The sequence below is a fragment of the Xyrauchen texanus genome, chromosome 6 (assembly GCF_025860055.1).
Source record: "Xyrauchen texanus isolate HMW12.3.18 chromosome 6, RBS_HiC_50CHRs, whole genome shotgun sequence".
NCBI lineage: Eukaryota > Metazoa > Chordata > Actinopteri > Cypriniformes > Catostomidae > Xyrauchen > Xyrauchen texanus.
In genome coordinates, this window is record NC_068281.1 from 42,873,092 (window position 1) to 42,894,004 (window position 20,913).

At 37.5% G+C, this 20,913-nt stretch overlaps 3 protein-coding genes across 4 annotated transcripts; 2 read left to right on the forward strand and 1 right to left on the reverse strand.

Moving 5' to 3' along the window:
* Positions 1–3,835: 3,835 nt before the first annotated feature.
* Positions 3,836–6,259, reverse strand: LOC127645567 (zinc finger protein 239-like). The gene is made up of 3 exons (XM_052129227.1): positions 6,004–6,259; positions 5,760–5,903; positions 3,836–5,046 (listed from the first exon to the last, which is right to left on the reverse strand). The coding sequence occupies exons 2-3, from the start codon at positions 5,851–5,853 to the stop codon at positions 4,286–4,288; spliced, it is 855 nt and encodes a 284-aa protein (XP_051985187.1). The 5' UTR covers positions 5,854–5,903; positions 6,004–6,259; the 3' UTR covers positions 3,836–4,285.
* Positions 6,260–9,622: 3,363 nt separating this feature from the next.
* On the forward strand, positions 9,623–16,291 carry LOC127645314 (gastrula zinc finger protein XlCGF49.1-like). The gene is made up of 2 exons (XM_052128892.1): positions 9,623–9,813; positions 12,916–16,291. The coding sequence occupies exons 1-2, from the start codon at positions 9,723–9,725 to the stop codon at positions 13,425–13,427; spliced, it is 603 nt and encodes a 200-aa protein (XP_051984852.1). The 5' UTR covers positions 9,623–9,722; the 3' UTR covers positions 13,428–16,291.
* A 430-nt stretch (positions 16,292–16,721) lies between these two features.
* LOC127645454 (uncharacterized) lies at positions 16,722–20,502 on the forward strand. 2 transcript variants are annotated; one of them, XM_052129075.1, is made up of 7 exons: positions 16,722–16,751; positions 17,793–17,850; positions 18,002–18,229; positions 18,348–18,721; positions 18,868–18,934; positions 19,116–19,281; positions 19,963–20,502. In XM_052129075.1, exons 3-7 carry the CDS (start codon positions 18,175–18,177, stop codon positions 20,117–20,119), a joined length of 819 nt encoding a protein of 272 aa, XP_051985035.1. In that variant the 5' UTR covers positions 16,722–16,751; positions 17,793–17,850; positions 18,002–18,174; the 3' UTR covers positions 20,120–20,502. The 2 variants fall into 2 exon arrangements, with proteins under 2 accessions (XP_051985035.1, XP_051985036.1); XM_052129076.1 differs by lacking the exon at positions 16,722–16,751 and having other exon boundaries at positions 17,582–17,850; positions 19,952–20,502.
* Positions 20,503–20,913: the final 411 nt, after the last annotated feature.

The window sequence follows — 20,913 nt, forward strand, 5'->3', positions numbered from 1 at the left end:
AGGGAAGACTAGTGATGTCCATAGATACTGAGAACAAAGACACGAGTGTGTAGAGCATTTTCAGTGGGGGGCATGCTGGGGCACTGCCTCCAAACGGGGTGGCCGCCAGTGACCAAAAAAAAAAAGCTAAATTCTACAGTATATTACGTAAATCCTATTGATTTTATTATTTTTTTAACTTGAATAAAGTTACTTGTAAACAAATGTAGTAATAAAGCATGTAGTAATTTAGTTTTTTGTCATCCCTGTATATATCCATTAAGTTAAATTTGAGAGCCAGTGTTTATTATTTTTAGTGTTTTCATAAAACTAACAAGTTTATAAAATAAAAGCAATTTTAATAATGAGCAATTTTAAAAACCCAGAAACAGAAACGATGTCAACTATTTTCTTTTAATTAGTTTGGCCATTACAATATACAGTAGTTTTATTCACAAAATAATTCCCCCCACTGTAATAATTCAAATGGTTTGGCCAAAACATCATAGTGTTTCATTCAACATTTCTTTCAGATTAATTTACAAAAAAGCTGAGTAACACAGAGTTAAAGTTTTAGCACTGTAACAGTTCAAATGAAAACACCACAGTTTAAAAATAAAATATGGATCCATTACATTGTGCTCTGCTAATATATTAAAGAACAGTCTTTAGTTTAGAAACAATAAAAACAGTAGCAGAAAGAGAGGAAAACAGTCGAAAAAGAAAGAAGGCAGACCTCAACTAGTTTCGGTGGTGACTGGCAAGCTCACCAGTATTATTTATAATGGTTGCAGAGTTATTATCTATATTGATTAAAAATAATGGTACTGAAGGTCTTTCAGTGTTGGATAGACATATACTTATAAGTCAGTTTGCTGACGATACAACATTGTTTCTAAAGAATGAATATCAAATTCCATGAGCTTTACATTCTATTAACCAGTTTTCTAAAGCTTCGGCTACATTTAAACCTAAACAAATGTGTAATGTTAACCCTGCATGAGTTTCCTTTGCAGTCATTATCTAATATACAAATTAAAAGGGAAGTTAAATATTTGGGGATTATTATTTCTAAAGATAAAGATGTTATGGAGAATAAAAATGTGTTGAATAACAGATAAATGTAAGTCCATATTGAATAGATGGCGGCAGAGGGATCGTACACTTTTTGGAAGGGTTCTTTTATCTCAAATGGATAGTTTGTCCAGACTCATCTATCCAGCCTTCTCCTTGCCCATATCGACACGAATGATTAATTTAATAAATAAGGTGAATTTTAAATTTATTTGGAGAAATAAGTGTCAGTACATTAGAAAGGAGGACATGATTAATAAATATGAAGACGGTGGGGTGAATGCTATCGATTTTGACATTATGAATGGTGTTTTGAAATTGAAATGGTTAAAATCCTTCATTCAGAATAGCCACACCTTTTGGATTATTGTCCCCAATGCTATCTTTAACAAACTGGGGGGAATACACTTTCTGTTATGTTGTGACTTTGAGTGCACCAGTTAAACTTTCATCCTTCCATTAGCAAGTGCTGCTCTATTGGAAACTATTGTTCAAACATAACTTCACTCCTCACAACACTCCAGTTTGGAATAGTAGATTTATAAAGTTTGGCAGAAAATCTGTTGAGGAATGGATATCTAAAGGGATTTGGGCTATTGCCCATTTCTTGGATGATAATGGAAATTTGTTACTGTATAGAGAGTTTTGTGAGAAATTCCAAGTACAGTGTACTGTTAATATTTGTAATAGAATGATTAGAGCTATACCAATTCCGTTAAGATTAATGGTTAAAGAAGACATGTTGTACTCCAAAATCTCCCCAGTACTGAGACAGCTCTCCTTAGAAGGTTAGGATTTATGTGATAAAAAATGTACAAATAGAGTCATTAGAAAACATTTTTTACAGGCTTATTACCCAAACCCAATTAGATGGGAATACGTCCTTAAAGATTTTGATAAGGTTGAAATAAAAAAAATTAGGACAAATGATTTGTCCTTTCCTCTCCCTCCTAAAGCTAAGGAGGTGAACTTCAAAATTTTAAATGAGATTTATCCTACTAAAGAATTTTTAAGATTGAAATTTAATTTTGATGTGAATAATTGTGTTTTTTGTGAAACAAATATTGAAAATCTAGAGCATGTCTTCTTTGATCTGGTGCAGAATTGGTTAAGGTCTCCTACCTCTCACGTGGAAGTTAATTAAGTTTGATGTTTGTCTGGAAAACAAAGATTGTGATTTTGTTATTCATTTCTTGTTATGTTTTGGAAAGTTTTTCATTCATAAATGCAGATGGTTTAAATCTAAACCCAACTTTAATCACGGGATGAATGAGGTTAAACTCTTGTGCAAATCTTTAAAATTTGTTAAAAATCAGAAAGCCCTTAAATTGATTTCTCTTTTGGATACGTTTAAATTAATTTAAAAAGTCCCTTTTTATTTATTTTTTCATTTTTATTTATTTTAGTTTTTTTTCTATTTAATTATTTGTTTGTTCATAGTGTGTTTTCTGTTCTTTGTACTAGCTATGCTCAACCTATGGCTGAACAATTGAGGTTATATTCAGAGATTTATTGATGTACCTTGTTTGTTTGTGTTGTTGAAGGATAACAGTAGTTATTTGAGAAAATTTGTATGTATATTTTGATAAGTCACTTGTGATTTGTATCCTTTTTTTGGCAATAAAGATGACTTTATTAAGCTTTAAAAAAAAAAAAAAAACTTCTTTGAATCACAGAGTCTATAAATTGATTGGCCGTAAAATGAACCAATCACAAGACATCTTATAGGGGGGGCACCTGGGGTGGCCAATCGAATTTCAGGGGGGGCCGGTGCCCCCCCTGGCCACCACGTAGACCCGCCCATGTGTAGATATGCTCATGAAACTTGTATTCTAATACTTCAGGTTATTTGAATACAATAAAAATGTTCTGTGGTTGAAAAGATTGTTCAAGCAGCTGTTTTAGGCATATAAATGACAAGCGCTTAGCGGCAGCAGCTGCGGCGGCGCGAAAGCAGGTTTGAATTTAAAAAATGGCCAGTTGTTTGCGTCAGGCACGAACGAACGGTTTAAAGCAAACTGATAGATAGATAGATAGATAGATAGATAGATAGATAGATAGATAGATAGATAGATAGATAGATAGATAGATAGATAGATAGATAGATAGATAGATAGATAAAACAGAAGTAACACAGCAAGAGAATAAATATCAAGGTTACTGTGAAGCATTTATAATGGAAGTGAATGTGGCCAATTTTTGGAGGGTTTAAAGGCAGAAATGTGAAGCTTAAAATTTGAATATGAAATTAAAAATAATTAATTCTTCTGTTAAAATATGTCTACTATGTGAGCCTTAAAGCTGTTTAAATCCTTGTTTTACAGTCCTTTTATGTATTTGGGTTTTACCGTGTTACGTTGTCATGGCAACAGAGTAAAATTTGATAATTTTAACACGCTAAAATCATATTTACACATATTGTTCATGTCCCCATTCACTTCCATTGTAAGTCTCACTGTAACCACGATTTTTGGGCGTGGAGACGAGTCTACATGATTTTTGAGGTAATCAACATTTTGTCACAAAAGCTAAACTTGTATTGAACCCAAAATATTCCTTTTAGTACTACAACAGGGGTTCTCAAACCACAATAATTCAGACCCCAGATAGCCTCATTTTGTAATTTATAAAAGGATTCAATTGTCCCCAGCAGAACAAAATAATAAATAGAAACTCAAATGTGAATTGTATTGGTGTTAATGGAAACTACAATGGTATATTATGCCTTGTGCAAGTGTCATCCTATATGAAAGCAAGAAAAACTGACCTTTACAAAAGGAGATAACATTTTATTATTTGATTAATGACCTAGAAATTGTGTGAAACCTTAAAATGAAATTTCATATTTCTTTTATGACATTTGTCAAAATCCTGAAATTTTATTTCAGGTTCATTTGAATCAGGCTTTTGAACCCCACCATGTGTTTGTTCTTTTCCTTTAATAATGTAGTGTTGAGAGTCACCATCATTCCCTCATAGCACACATACATCACCCAGAAGTCTGCTTGATGTTTGTGTTTACTTCTGGAAGACATCTGCCAGTATTGCAATAGATTTATGTAACAAACACTTTGACTTTTAGTTTGTTAAGAAAGTACAAACATCCTTCTTCCACTTACATACAATGACAGCGATTCACCCACTTAATTGTAATTGTTCTTTTCAGAGAAATTCTATCTTGTTATTTCTACATTTCATCCCAATTTGCCAGGCAAATAAAGATTAACTTTGCTCACTGTGACAAACCTGCACAATTATTTCTTCTATGAGCCTGTAGATTACTTGATTGGGTGAAACTCTTCCCACATGAAGCGCAGTGGTACGGCTTCTCTCCAGTGTGCACTTTCTCATGTTTCTTCAGGTTTCCTGAATGAGAGAATCTCTTTTCACAGTGTGAGCACTTGTAAGGTTTTTCTCCAGTATGGACTCTAAAGTGACATTCTAAGTCATACGCTTTGTAAAAGGCCTTCCCACACTCAGAGCACACGTGATCTTTCACACCAGTATGCAAAATCTGGTGCCGTTTTAAATTGTGCAGGAATGTAAAATTCTTTCCACAAATAGAACACAAAGGCCTCTTATTTGCATGAACTTTCAGGTGTTTTCTTAAGACTGATGCTGAAAAAAATGTTTTGCAGCACTGATCACAGCTAAATGACCTTTCTCCAGAGTGCACAGACAGATGATTTTTGAGACTACACGCCTCTCTGAAACTCTTTCCACACTGATGGCATGTGAAGGGCTTCTCGCCAGTGTGAATTCTTATGTGCTTATTAAGACTCGCCTTACATGTAAAAGTATTCCCACACTGGTCACAGGTGAAAGAGTTTTTGCCTCTTGTTCTTTGAGTTCTTTTTAGTGAGAAAATACTTTTAGTCTGCGAGCCACTAAAAGAGTTTTGTTCCATTTTAAAACTATAAATTGTCTGATCTGGATAGCATTTCCCTTCCCCTTCATTCGGTTCTTGACTTTCCTCTTTCACATCCATCAGATCTAAAATGAAAGCACAAAATGGTCATAATTCATTTCACAGAACAAATATTCAAATTCAGAAAATAAAATGGATCCCAAATTTTCTAGCAGAAAGCTACAGGTGTTAAGTATCTATTTTAATGTGATCTTTATAAGTGTGATCTAATCTGAGAGGTTTAAAGGGATAGTTCACCCAAAAATGTAAATTCTCTCATCATTTACTCACCCTCATGCCATCCCAGATGTGTATGACTTTCTTTCTTCAGCAGAACACAAATGAAGATTTTTAAAAGAATATTTCAGCTCTTTAAATTTACAGAAAAAGCACTTAAATGCATCATAGAAGAAATCCATAGGACTCATGTATTAATCCATATCTTCAGGAGTGAGATGTTAGGTGTGGGTGAGCAACAGATTAAAAAAGGACTTAAATATCGATCTGTTTCTCACCCACATCTATCATATCACTTCTGAAGATATAGATTTAAGCACTGGAGTCGTATGGATTACTTTTATGCTGATTGTATCCGATTTTTGGATTCACTTGCATTGTATGAACCTACAGAGTAGAGATATTCTTCTAAAAATCTTCATTTGTGTTCTGCAGAAGAAAGAAAGTCAGACACATCTGGGGTGACATGAGGGAGAGTACATTTTCATTTGGGTGAACTATCCCTTTAAGAACTTTAATGTTATGAACAGGCAATACTACATAATGAAGAATGGACACAAACCTCTTTGTTCCAAAGTATCTTCATTTTTCATGACATTTGAACCGCATGATTCTGGATAACTCATGTCCTCACTCTCTTCTTTAATAAACATCATTTTACAATGTTTTATCCAGCAGATCTCAGTTGAAACACCTGGAGTTATTCCTGTTGAAACAAGTCTTCGTTGAGGATGATGAGAATATTATTAGCTGCAACGTCTGTTGTTAGCCTGTGTTATTCCATGTGGGATGCTGGATATTTCTACCTTATCCGGTTTTCAATCATGCGGCGGTCTGTTGTCCGATGCTCCAATAATGTAGAAACAAACAAAACAACAATGCCAGTAGATGTTCTTGCAAATATATGGGTATCAACAGAGATAATCGCTTACCGTTTTACATATGTCGGCAAACGTGTGCTAAGCATCATATAATGGGAAAATTGTGTTTAATTTATTTTACTCATTGGTGCATTTTATTTGTTTTAAAGTAAACGTTTATCACAACAGCAAATCTACCAGAGCGCCGCCATGTTTGCGTGACGTAAACAACAGCAACTCGGAGGGGACATTTTGAACAGCTTGTCGTGGAGAACGCTTAACGTGGTTTAAAGGAATATTCTGGGTTCAATATAAGTTAAACTCAGTCGACAGCATTTGTGGCATAATGTTGATTACCACAAAATTAATTTAGACTAGTACCTCATTAAAAAAAAAAAAAAAGGTAAAACATGGAGGTTGTGAGGCACTTACAATGGAAGTGAATGGGGCCAATATTTGGAGGGTCTAAAGTAAAAAATGTGAAGCTCATAATTTCATAAAAGCATTTTCTTTAAGTCTTCTATTAAAAATGTAATATTTGAGCTGTAAAGTTGTTTAACTTGTCATTTTTACAGTCGTTTGATGTTTGACATACCAAGTTGTAAAATTGGGCTATTCACGTTTTCGTTTGCCATCACTGGTTGGCGCCATGATGATTCTAATTGCCTGTTTTCTGTTTCTGATCTCAAGACGCAGGGTAAAAACTACCAAAACAAGCTATCCAGATGGAGAACAGCAACCATTTTTCTTAGTTTGAGCCACTGCATTTATTGGTGAATTGCTGTGGAAGTGGCATTGGGTGCATTGGTATTCTCGAAACATGAAAAATTATTTTGTGAAGATTCTCATTAGCCATTCTTACATATATTTTTGCATACACAATCTTTCCAAAATGGAGATTGTGTTGTTATATGTCTGTAACAACCATCACGGGAAGGAGGACAGGAAACGAGTCTTCAACAAAAAGGTAAGGCTTTTAATTGCTATCTTCCTCACAATGGTTTACAGAGATACAATACAACACAACACAATACAACACAATACAATACAACACAATACAACACAACACAAGCACACTGGGTTGGCTTGTCGGGTTCTCGACTGGAGGCGCTGGGTCTGCTTTTATGCCGCTCTCCTCGTGCTCACTGGAATTATACACAGGTGTTAGGCATAATTTAGCTCAGGCGTAAGCGCCCTTACCGCTTTCCTCTCCCGGACGGGCGCTTGACCACACCCCCGCTGCCACAATGTCCTTTATAACTCTGATCCCATAAAACGATCTGTTATTTTGCATTATATTCTATGTAGCCTACCATATTTATTTAATATTATCAAATTTTTCACAACCATTTTCTTGGAATATTATATAAACTTGTCCCCTTTTATTCTTCTTTAAACTTCTAAAGCTTCTGTGTATGCATTATTGATTAGGAGTAATTTATTTCATTATTGTCATTATTTTATTTGCTGAATAATGTATTGGTGGTGGGAGAAAATTGATAAGACAAAAAAAAAACAAATGTGAAAGTGAGAAATAATTGTGTCTATAGAAAAATAACGTAAATGGAATGTGCAATGTAATGAGAAATGCATTGAATGTATAGACACAATAAAGCATTACAAATAGAAGATGTAATTCATCGAAAGGGAATTACGTAAACCTACTTTGGTGTGCTTTAGCCACTCGGCGCTCTGCTAGTTGTTATGAGCGTCGCTCCTCTGCTCTCCGTTGTTGTTGGAGGGCGACTGCGTCCAACTGGCCAGTAGCGTCCTTCACAAGCCTCCTCCAAAGAGGCCGATCTTGACATTGCTGGTACCAGTCATCGGCAAGTCCACTCACCTCCACATCCTCCTGTACCACATCACTCCATCTCTTCTCCAGCCCGTGCCGCACCCGCTTAGCCCCCTTTATCCGGCTGAACAAAAGCTGTTGAGCTTGGGGGAGTTGAGGGTACTACTGATGAACCTGGAGCTTGCCACTAAGAGATGGGGCCTTACCATCAGCCCAACCAAAACTAAGCACCTGCCTGGGTATTATGTACCATTGGACACTCCACCCCCACAACTCCCAATTGGTGATGGGGCAGTTGTGGAGAGAGTAGAGTGTTTTCCATACCTGGGCAGTGTGCTTATGACCAGCTCCGGTTTGACAGCAGAGGTCTCACTCCGAATCAGTCGAGCGGCATTATCTTTTCATCGGTTGTATAACGCTGTGTGGAAGCTACCCGGTTTGTCTCTCCGCACGAAGCTTCAGGTATTCTTGGCCATGGTCATTCCCTCCCTTCTCTATGCTTGCGAAACGTGAACGCCGGTTAGAAACATTTAGGCTGGCCTGCCTAAGATCCATCCTGGGTTTAACGAGGAGCTCACAAATCTTGGAAAGATGTGGACAAAGTCCCATCGGTGAGCTCCTCCGGCATGCAAGTTTGCGTTGGCTGGGTCATGTAGCCTGCATGCCCGGCCACCATATTCCTACCGTATGCCTAAAAAAACACACACACACACACACACACACACACACACACACACACACACACACACACACACACACACACACACACACACACACAGTAGTTTTTCCATGTTTTATGGGGACTTTCCATAGACATAATGGTTTTTATACTGTACAAACTTTATATTCTATCCCCTAAACCTAACCCTACCCCTAAACCTAACCCTCACAGAAAACTTTCTGCATTTTTACATTTTCAAAAAACATAATTTAGTATGATTTATAAGCTGTTTTCCTCATGGGGACCGACAAAATGTCCCCACAAGGTCAAAAATTTCGGGTTTTACTATCCTTATGGGGACATTTGGTCCCCACAAAGTGATAAATACATGCTCACACACACACACACACACACACACGCAAATGACTAAATACACACATACAAAACACACTCTGACATCCATACAACACAATTTTTTCTGCATCATTTATTCAGTTGGCCTGCAGTGCTCTATAATACAGCAAACACAAAATAGGGAAAAAGCATGTATTTGCTCCATAGGCTAAACATGCAAAAATGGCGCCATCTGGTGGAAAATATATTTAAATTACATTTTGAAGCCAGGGCTCTGGAATGAAAGCATAATATCCTAGAATTCATGATTTTATGCTTTAATGGCACTGGGGTCAAATATTGCAATTTCAATGTGTTTCAACAGGGACATTTTTGTCCTGAAGGTCCTGAGTAACAATTTTTTGTACACAGTGTGTTACTGATGCATGATAGTAACTGTGGATGAAATATCAAAATTCCCACAAAAATATACATCTTTGGCAAAACGTATGCCGCTGGCATAAACACAGCCAAAATTATTGAAAAATTGAAAAAGACAAAAATGTCCCGAAGGTCGCACAAGGGTTAATTTCAGAAGCCAGTATTAACACTTTGATGAGCGCCGTCACATAGCTACAATGAACAGATAATTTATAACGAATTATTTGGAGTTTTTTTCTGCCTTCCTTCGACGCTGCCACATTCCTGTCCAGTTGGCGGCAGTAAAGCACAAAAAGCTGTTTTTCGAAACGTCATAAAACTTCAGAAGAAGAATCATTTTCTTTGGACTCCTTTTGTGGATATAGTGGCTTGTTACAAATTTTAACCATCTTTGCACGTTTCCGAGACTGTAGATCTGCGTGACATCCTGTTGTAAACATGTACTTTATTAAAGAAGAGAGTGAAAGTGAAGACATGACTGATCAAACACAATGCAGAGTAAAAACTGAAGATATCGAGGAACAAATAGGTTGGTATTTATTTAGATTCTTCACAATGGCTGATGAACATGAATGTAACAAAGCTTCAGACAAGTAAGGGTGACATGGTGCTTTTGTAATCACAGTATTTCTGAAATCACATAAAATGTAGGGAGTTATCTCAGCCTCAGAAAAAGTGCATTATTTCAATGTATAGTGTATTTTATGTCCAGTATTTTCCTTGTGCTATCTGTAGATTCCTTTGAATTAAAACCATTTTTATTATACTTTAAATGTAAAAAAAAAAAATTGAAACCTTAAAATCGCTAAGTTGTTGGTTAAATGTTGACATGAATGTTAGGCTGTCGCAGGTATTTACTGTACAGGATTTTGTCTCTGCAATGAGCTTTCGCCACACGCATGCGCCGAACGTAGTGTACTTTGACAGTCTCGCGATCGACTGTACCTGAGAGTTTGCGTCAAACTTGAGGTACACTTTGGGGTTTGAGATCAGGGTGGGGCAGAGTTATGACATCTACTGCCTGCTATTTCTCTTTAGGAGTTTAGACCCATACAAATGTCTATAAATTCTTTCAGACTCGATTTATACAATTACTGGTATCTCCTGACATCCTCACTAGGGCAGAAACTAACGATTATTTTGATAATCGATTAATCTTAAATTCTTTTTTTGATTTAATAAATTATTTGAATAAAAACAAAATGTTATTTCCTGTATTTTATTAAAATATGATAAAAAAAAAAATAATAAAGTGCGTAAGGTTTTGGTTTGATTTAGAGTACTGAATTCATGATTCTAAACTCTCAGAAAACTTTATGAAACACAGTGTTAGATATTATTATTCTAACACTGACCCTTTCCTTTACTTGTAAAACTTTTTTGTATCCTTATAAGCTATTGTTGTTATTGTGTGTATATATACACTCACCTAAAGGATTATTAGGAACACCATACTAATACTGTGTTTGACCCCCTTTCGCTTTCAGAACTGCCTTAATTCTACGTGGCATTGATTCAGCAAGGTGCTGAAAGCATTCTTTAGAAATGTTGGCCCATATTGATAGGATAGCATCTTGCAGTTGATGGAGATTTGTGGGATGCACATCCAGGGCAGAAAGCTCCCGTTCCACCACATCCCAAAGATGCTCTATTGGGTTGAGATCTGGTGACTGTGGGGGCCATTTTAGTACAGTGAACTCATTGTCATGTTCAAGAAACCAATTTGAAATGATTCGAGCTTTGTGACATGGTGCATTATCCTGCTGGAAGTAGCCATCATAGGATGGGTACATGGTGGCCATAAAGGGATGGACATGGTCAGAAACAATGCTCAGGTAGGCCGTGGCATTTAAACGATGCCCAATTGGCACTAAGGGGCCTAAAGTGTGCCAAGAAAACATCCCCCACACCATTACACCACCACCACCAGCCTGCACAGTGGTAACAAGGCATGATGGATCCATGTTCTCATTCTGTTTACGCCAAATTCTGACTCTACCATCTGAATGTCTCAACAGAAATCGAGACTCATCAGACCAGGCAACATTTTTCCAGTCTTCAACTGTCCAATTTTGGTGAGCTCTTGCAAATTGTAGCCTCTTTTTCCTATTTGTAGTGGAGATGAGTGGTACCCGTGGGGTCTTCTGCTGTTGTAGCCCATCCGCCTCAAGGTTGTGCGTGTTGTGGATTCACAAATGCTTTGCTGCATACCTCGGTTGTAACGAGTGGTTATTTCAGGCAAAGTTGCTCTTCTATCAGCTTGAATCAGTCGGCCCATTCTCCTCTGACCTCTAGCATCAACAAGGCATTTTCGCCCACAGGACTGCCGCATACTGGATGTTTTTCCCTTTTCACACCATTCTTTGTAAACCCTAGAAATGGTTGTGCGTGAAAATCCCAGTAACTGAGCAGATGTGAAATACTCAGACCGGCCCGTCTGGCACCAACAACCATGCCACGCTCAAAATTGCTTAAATCACCTTTCTTTCCCATTCTGACATTCAGTTTGGAGTTCAGGAGATTGTCTTGACCAGGACCACACCCCTAAATGCATTGAAGCAACTGCTATGTGATTGGTTGATTAGATAATTGCATTAATGAGAAATTGAACAGGTGTTCCTAATAATCCTTTAGGTGAGTGTATATTACTAAAAGAGCTGCTTACGTGTTCGCATCTTTTTAAAGAAGTCGTTTTGTAATTGTTCCTTATGCGAGGGACACATCCCGCCATCTGATTAGCAGGTTTGCTGCTTTCACTGTCTGGGCCATGCATAGACCGCTCTAATAGAGACAGACTGCACTAATAGTTGCATGGCTCTGGAACTATTTTTTCTTCCGCTCATCTTGATGTGCAGAAATGCTAAAATACACCAGCAGACAGCGCTCACCCTTTCAGTCACAGCGCTCATTCGAAGAGGGAACAGATCTTTCCTGAAGTAATGACAGAAAAACAGCATCTGGAGTTTTTCACACTAAGTAATGACACACCTAGACATGACATATATTATAATGGGCTTGTGTGACCATTTTTACATGCGTATTTAAATTTAGGTGTTAAAACATTGATAATGATGTTTAATCCTATTTAATGAATTTTACACATTTTCTGACACTACACTCAGAGCGTACATGCAAGAAGTCTGGCCAAAACAGCACTGAAGTAGTCCAATCTCTATATAACATGAGCCTGGACAATGAGTTGTGTAGCACGCTCCGATAGGAAAGGTCTGATCTTCCTAATGCTGTACAGTGCAAATCTGTCTTCACAAATTGGTCTGTAAAGTTCAACTTATCAAAAATTATTCCAAGATTTCTGCCTGTCCTGGATGATGTCATTGAATGCTTGAATCAATGCACAAATGTGTGATGGGGAAATAAGAGATTTTCAGTTATTCAGCTGTATGGGTTTGATTTCAGGGTACATGAACTTTCAGAAGCAACATGTCGATATCTCGTGCGATCGTGTTGTTTTTTTAGTGTGAGAATGGCTTTACACTTTCACTTTGAAGGAGACTGTACATATCTGTAAGATAGCATTCTGTATTCTCAAGGTTGATTACTTTTATAACCTGTCATTTCCTACTTGTCCCTCTTTGAAGTTTATTTCATTAATTTGTTGTTTTCTCTCTAGACTTAAAGGTGAAAGTGGAAAGTCAAGAACTGAATGAAGAGCGGAAGCATGATCACGGTCAGAATCCCATAAGAATTCGCACCGGGGAAAAGCGTTACACGTGCAATCAGTGTGGAAAGAGTTTTAAATATCATGGACACCTTACTATGCATGTGCGAATTCACACTGGAGAGAAACCTTTCACATGCCATCAGTGTGGAATGAGTTTCATTCAAAAAGTAAACCGGGATATTCACATGAGACGTCATACTGGAGAGAAGCCTCACACTTGTCGTCAGTGTGGAAAGGGTTTCACATTTCAAGGAAACCTTAGTATGCATATGCGAACTCACACTGGAGAGAAACCTTACACTTGCCATCTGTGTGGAAAGAGTTTCACACAGAAAGTAAACCTGAATGTGCACATGCATCTTCATACTGGAGAAAAGCCTTTCACGTGCCATCATTGTGGGAAGAGTTTCATGCGTAAAGGAAGATTTAATTTGCACACGCAAATTCATACTGGAGAATAACCTTTCCCGTGACATCAGTGTGGCAGTCTCAAAGTACACCTGAACATTCCTGCAAATAGGAAGCCTTACTTGTGCCCTCTTTATATAAATCGGCATCGTTTAAAAAGGCACCAGACAATACATACTAGTGAGAAAATTCCACTAATAGCAATAATCAGTATAGTATAGACATGTACTAGTTATTGTAGTTAAATAATGTATATTAATAACAATGCTATTTATTACTATATCTTATAAGATAAGTTCTCTAATATGTAGTGTACACTGTTTTGACTGAATAGTATGAAATTACCAGTGATGAAATGGAGCAAAAAAACATTTTCAACTTTAGACTTCCTTCAAAAAAGTTAATTGATTCTTGCATTTATTTATTTTTTATTAATATATATGGCAAGAACGATAGGTTGTGGAAAGATGAAGTTGGTGTTATTTTCTAGAATTGAATCTAGGCATCAAAAAATCATATTCACATGATAGCGTATGGTCTATGTCAATGCTGGTAGACCAAAACGCTTTGGAGGCAGGTACATAGACAACAAAGTGAAATAAATAGTAAAGCACATTGTTATACCTTGCAAATCTTTATCAGATTACAACATTCCGGTCAGAGAACCTCTTAATGCTTTTAATTTTTCTGAAAAAGTTGCCAGGGTAACCTCTAAAGAAACCTGTGATGACATCAAGAACATGCGACAGTAAATTCCCCACTTTCTTTGAGGCCAGTTTGCTAAATGCCCTTAATTTTAAGAAGCGTTTTATTACTGTTCCGCATTACATGCCTTCCTTGTGAAAAAACATGTATGCACGTCCTATTTACTCATGTTTGGTAATGTGTACATGTTTAACCCTTAAAGCTGAAGTATGTACCTTTTTCTGTTAAAAAACTTTCTCCTATCCCAGCTGAATATGCAGAAACAACTGTAAGCCATTTTATCGTAAACTGTAAACGCTGTCTCTCTGATGCTATAAAAATACCTTTGTTTTTGGTGACCTGTCTAGACCCTACCCAACAACATTGCTCAACCGATGGCATGAGGTGGAGGCGGGACTATCTCTTTGTTTCATCAACGGCATAAGAGGGCCGTCTTCAGAAAGCTGTTTTGAAAAAAAATTTGTGATTCCATTCGTTGGCTCAAGTGTTGCAGAAACTACTAACTCATGCATACTCGTCTTTTAGTAAAGCTATAAACACTTAGATTTGACATAATAATGGATAATACCATTTGTTTCAGTCAAGAACGACAGGGTGGGCTACATTTGGAAGTGACCATCCCTGTGCCCTCTTCCCTTGCACGACTTTACCATGTGAGAGTTTCTGAGGGCTAAAAGGTTTTGGGCTCAATAAGTCAGTTTGGAATTGCTGTTATTTAACAAGTCATTTGTATTTGAATTTGTGTTTTGAACAACCCTGCAGCTTGGCTGCCATGTTTGTTCTTACTTCAAAGTGCTGTGTGAGAAGTTCAGTGACTCATAACACATTCACATAAAGAAATCTAATATATGACCATTTATAAACATAAATATAAAATTATAGTTCAGATATTTGAGCATGTTGCGTATTCAGATTCGACTCGTTTTTGGGGAATTATATGCTACAAATATATTATAATAATAACAATAGTACATTGTAGTTGTTATGCACTCTTCTCAACCCAAAGCGCTACAAGCTTAGGAAAAATAACAAAATTTTCAAACAATGAAATTTAAATACATATACCACAGCATGAAACATTCTATCCAGTAAAAGTTATATTAAAAAGGTGGGTTTTCTTAAAACAGTCCAGAGTGGGGCATTTCGGACAGCAATGGGAAGAGCATTCCATTACTTGGGGTCAGTAAAAGAGAACGCTCTCTTACCTGTGGTTTTTAGTTTATTGGAAGGATGTTTTGAAATATTTTGCATACAAGGATGTGGAATGATCTGTGAAAACTATATGAATGTAAATTGTATCTATCAGGGTACTCACTGGTCCTTAAAAAGTCTTACATTTTCTGCTGGTCAGAGTGGATTGTGAGGGAGGTTAATACAGAGAATGAGAGTGGAGTGTTGGGATCGTTTGAAAATATGGTCCAATATTTCAGGATTCCCAGATCTCAGTTCTTTTAGGTATTTACAGCTGTGCCACTAGTTCTGTACTATTATTGGGAGTAGCATACACCCCCTGTAAAGTGGCAGATACTCTGGGAGTGGTGATTACTGCTTTTGGAAAAGGTCATGAAGCATCAGTGTATTACTCCCTGCTAATTCAGAGTCTGAGGGACGGAGCTTCAACTTCACTCAGAAGATTATGAGAGAGAGATTTAAACTTGGTATTGGAGGAGGGGATGTGGGGGCTAAGAATCTTAAAAAACGTCTACATCTAGAGATTCAAGGGTGCGTCTGATGCAATTTAAGATTTTGCATAGATTATATTCGACACCCTCTAGATTGTATAGACTTGATCTTAAAGACACCCACCTGCTGGCGATGCCAATCAGAAGACGGGGACACAACCCTGTTGTGGGCTATGTTAATATACAAGAATTTTGGTTGAGGGTTCAGTGATTTTGGTGTGATGTATTAGACACAAATATTTATTTTGCCCCAGCCTCTTAGGTGATGGGGTCATTCATTTGGGGATAGCCACTTAAAAAGTTGGGTCCTAGCCAGAGTGATGATTGGCAGACAAATTATTCTTGGGGGGTGGAAGATTGCTGGGGCACCCAAGTTTTGGGAGTGGTGCAGGGAGATGGATGGGGTGGCAGCTTTATTTTTATATTATTTTATAATTGTAAGTGACCACTGTAGTGCGTGTTTGTATCGGGGGTGGGGGGTTTAATTTATATAACTGATTCCCATTTTATGATGTTGTGTTTATCTCTCTTGTGGATGGAATAAATAAAAAAATTTAATAACAAAAAGTCTTACATTTACTTTCCATGAAGTCCATAAAAAGTCTTATATAATATCTTTAGTATACTGTTAGAAATTACCAGCATTTCACAATAATTAACAGTATTATTTTACAGTAACTTGTTGTAATTAAGTTTCCCTGTAATATTCCAATGAATACCTGTAAAAACTACAGAATCCTTGGATTTTACAGCATTTAACTCTTATTTTACAGTAAAATCTTGCAATCTAAAACCTGCTGTTATATCACAACAAGGTCTGTAATATCACAGCAACACAGTGAAAAAAAATAAGGATTTCACAGCATTAAACAGTATTATTACAGTGAAATATTGTATTGAAATATGCCCTGGGAAGTCACATGACATAACCGAACTTTTTTGAACTGAAGGCTCCGTCGTGTCCATTCTATTCCGGGCTGAATGGAGAAGGTGAGCAGCACTTACACCCATGTTATTTTAATATGATAATAATATTTACTTTCAAATAAACGTTTATCGCATGACACAGTTCACATTTTGTTAGCAAGTGCCCGGAATTGTTGAAAGTTCTCTCACAGCATTTGCTAATAGTAGTAATGTTAGTAATGACGAGAGTTTCGCTACAATTTTTCATGTCACTGTCACCGTTTAGACAAATCTGGTGTTTGTAAAGTTTATAAAACCAATGATGGGACAAACATTACTATGTGTGAACATTTCTGTAATTAGTCAAGGTTATTATAGATTAGCAGGGCTAACCGTTAGCTGTTTAACTTTAATAACTTAGTGACTCAAACGGTCCATGAAAAAATATTTTTCCAGCGGATATCCTAGTTACAACATGACTGAGCTAACTGGAGTAAGTTAGTCTCATGTCGTGTTCGACAACGGGAGGGTTGGCAGGAGAGGCCAGACTGGCAAGAGGTCCTGTTGACCATACGGGTATGTGGCAATATGTAAAGTCTGTCAATATTTGTTCGAAAGCATTCTATATGACCACGAATAACCCTGAAACAGGACAAAACATACTTTTCTCTTGACTACTTTACTGACACTTTGACATGGACCCTTTTCACAGCAAGCATGTTGCGATGTTAATAGTAAACACAGGTGTAAATTAATTAACTGTGATTATGGACTGTCATTCTGGCGTAATAATCAAGGAACGTTGCGAACGTACTATGGGCGCAGTGATATCACGCAGCACGTGAAAATAGTCCCCGTAGAATGCAACGGGGACTACTTTCAGGTGCTGCGTGATATCACTGCGCCCATGGTACGTTTGCAACGTTCCTTGATTATTACGCCAGAATGAGAGTATAGTTCCATGTCAAATCAGCCTAGAAAATCGCCACGTTTCATTTTCCGTTAGTTTTATTGCACGTTCTAACTTGAGAAGAGACAACTTTTAAATAGGAAAAATTCCGGAAATCTTAGTCACTTTGTGGGCGAGATGCTAATGGTCTAATCCGATCCAATGATCTATGCTAGGCTGGAGCTATACGTGGTATCGCCAGACTCAGGGAACTGCTGGATGAATGGGAGAAAGGTAAAAATCAATTGTTTTACTCGAGGGGAGGTGGAAAATGAGCTTAATTCCCCAAATGGTGGAATATCCCTTTAATTAGTTTGATAAAATACACCTGTGTTTACAACACTATTACACTGTAACATAACTTCTGTGGGATGGGTCTATTTAGACAGTCACAACAGGGAATCAAACTGCTGACCCTTCAGTCATGAGACGACTTGCTCCAACTTCTGGGCTATAACCATCCCCAATAGTATTGTTACCCTGTGATGCCCACTCTAGGGTGTCAGGTGGGGCCCAGCAGATTGGTCAGAGGGTGAGACCGAGGCAACGTTGGAGAATATGAAGAGGGATCTGCTGAACATTTACTCAGACATGCCATCTACTGTCTTTTTGGGTAATTTTGTTTAGACTTTAGTAATTGGTCAACATCTGAATACTGTGTGTGTTGGGCGGCTACAAGACCAAATTGTTACTTGGGTACTAACAATACATTTGTATGTCTGTATACACAGAGGAAGGAATGAGTGGGGCAGAGAGAGCAGAACCAATGATGGAAAAGACATACGTCATCCTGCGGAAATACCTTAACAAAGTGCCTGCTGCAGCGATGTCTGAGATCAAACAGGAATGGCCATTTCTCTTCTCTCAGAAATGCCTATTCTCACACTTTGGCCTCCTGACGGACGTCGATGTCCTTCAGAAGCTACAGGAGGCAATTAGTCGACGAGGACAGACCATCCTGGATTACTGTGCAACACTGGACAACCCCAAGATCCGTGATGTTCTGGCCTGCTATGATCCAGACTCTGACAAGGCTGCCTGCATCCTGCTGCTCCTAATGTTGTACTTCAAAGAGCCGAAGGAGAGTTTGATGCTTGAAGTTGATGTAAGATTTTTTATTCAAATATTTAAAATGCAAAATGAGTGATTACATTATCAACATTTACCTTGCATGATTTACTACCTCTGACAAATGAACAATATTTATCCTTTATCCTAAATCCATGCTATTGTGTGTTAACTATGTTACAGCCATGTGCCACTGCTGTGGACGTCAATACTGCAGAACTCCCCAGCACCCCCTGCTTGATCATTCAAGGTAATGTTACTTTGATCTAGTATCGACATTTCTAACTCATTATTTTGGTTTCATTCTAGAAATCTACATGACCACAATAAATAATTATAATTATAATAAGAATTACATTTGTATAGCCCTTTGTATCTTAAGCAGATCGCAAAGTGCTCATAACACATAATGTTGTATCTGTTCATTTCAGGTGACATGATGAAGCCCTCTGGATGGCTTATATCCATCGAGGGACATGTCGTGATGGGCCCACACCCTTTCTTTTTACACAGAGTAGCTGCTTTCTTCAGCAGCTATTACGTCTTCAACCTTGAGTATCCTGCCGCTGGATCGTCGACGCTGGAGTTCATTCAAAGGTATTTTATAAAGATCACATTTAATCTTGTAATTCACATTATAGTACAGGCTTCCAACTCAATGATTGTCTTGAGGTCTAAAATGCTGACAAACGAGGTACCTGAGGCTAGCCTGGTGAGACCATCCTGATCTCGCAAACTCATTCAATTTCGCTCTGCAGATCAGTCTGGTTTTCTACACATGTTATGCAAATACCTGCTGGTCCAATCACAGCTATTTATTTTGTTTTGGGGCAGGCTATGTGATGATGATTTCGAAACGTCTATTGCGAAATGCGAATGTATTGAATGAAGTAGATGAAATTTTCTTTAAAAGCAGAACAAAATGCTCTCAGGCCCTTACTTGAAAAGGATGTGTTTGTCATACTTTCAACAGGGTTTGGTTTTAATTTACCAACTGGCCAATTGCGTGAAGATGCATTTCAGTGGCAGCGCACGTTGATATGGCCTCTCATAGTAGAAAATCAACCACTTTGCCTCAGGCAAACCTAACCTGAGGCACCTTGGCTAAAAATGGCTAAAAAAAAAATGGTGAGAGTAAGATCTAACAAGTTTGGATTATAAATCTATTAGGGTTTGATGTGGGGAAAAAGCACAGCAAAAAGCACACCTTGATAAATGCTGTCTGCAATACATACTGTAAGTCTATTTAAAACTGAAACTATCTTAGCTTATTAACAGGTGCTTCCTGGGCATCAATCCTGAAAGAGGCTCAAAGACCAAGAAGCGGACAACAATGAACCCTCATGTGAGCACCCTTTTGAGGAAACTTATTGACTTTGAGTGGGCATCATATTTTTTTTTTGCAGCGGTAGTTGTCAGGCTCAGTTTTGAGTAGCCTTGTTCTTTTTGTAATTTTTCAAGAAAACTTTGCACTACAAGATTTTTACACAATGCTGTTACGTGTGGACTCATTATAATGTTTGAGACTGAGAGGAGCGCCTGACCCCTTTATGACATTCCTTCATCGCTCTCTCCCTTGCTCTCTTATCTTGCCATGAAGGCCTCATTCCCATCCTGTCCATTACTGTTATTGTGACACTAGTTGAATAGTTGAATTGTGAGACAGGTAGTTGAATTGCAAGTTTGCACAATTTCTCTGCATTTTCTGCATTTTAAGATGGCTTTTATGACTAGAAAGTTGAATTTCTTGAACTCTTGAAGTTCTTGGCATCTGCTGTACATTGAAAAATATGTATTTGTTAATAAATATGCCATTGGGCTAACATTGACTTTACCTCAGAGTTGTTTGTTGGGGGGGGTTAATTGTACAATGATTGTAAATTCACAGTAAATGGAAGCTTCATCTGCATTACTTTTACAGTAAGTTACTGGACAATTTTAGCATGACTTCCACAGTATACATTGTAAATTCACAGTAAATTATTGTCAACTTGTACATTACTTTCACAGTACACACTGTAAAAGTACAGGGCCTTGTTGTAATGATGTAAAGCAAAAGATTGTAATTCCCCAGTAATGTACTGTAATATCACAGTAATTGCTTTGTCATTGAAGCTGTGAAGTTACAGTATACAGTTGTGCTTTCACAACAATGCATTGTAATATCACAGATATAAAATTACAGTAAAATGCTGTGAGTATATTTCACAGTATATTGCTGTAATCCTT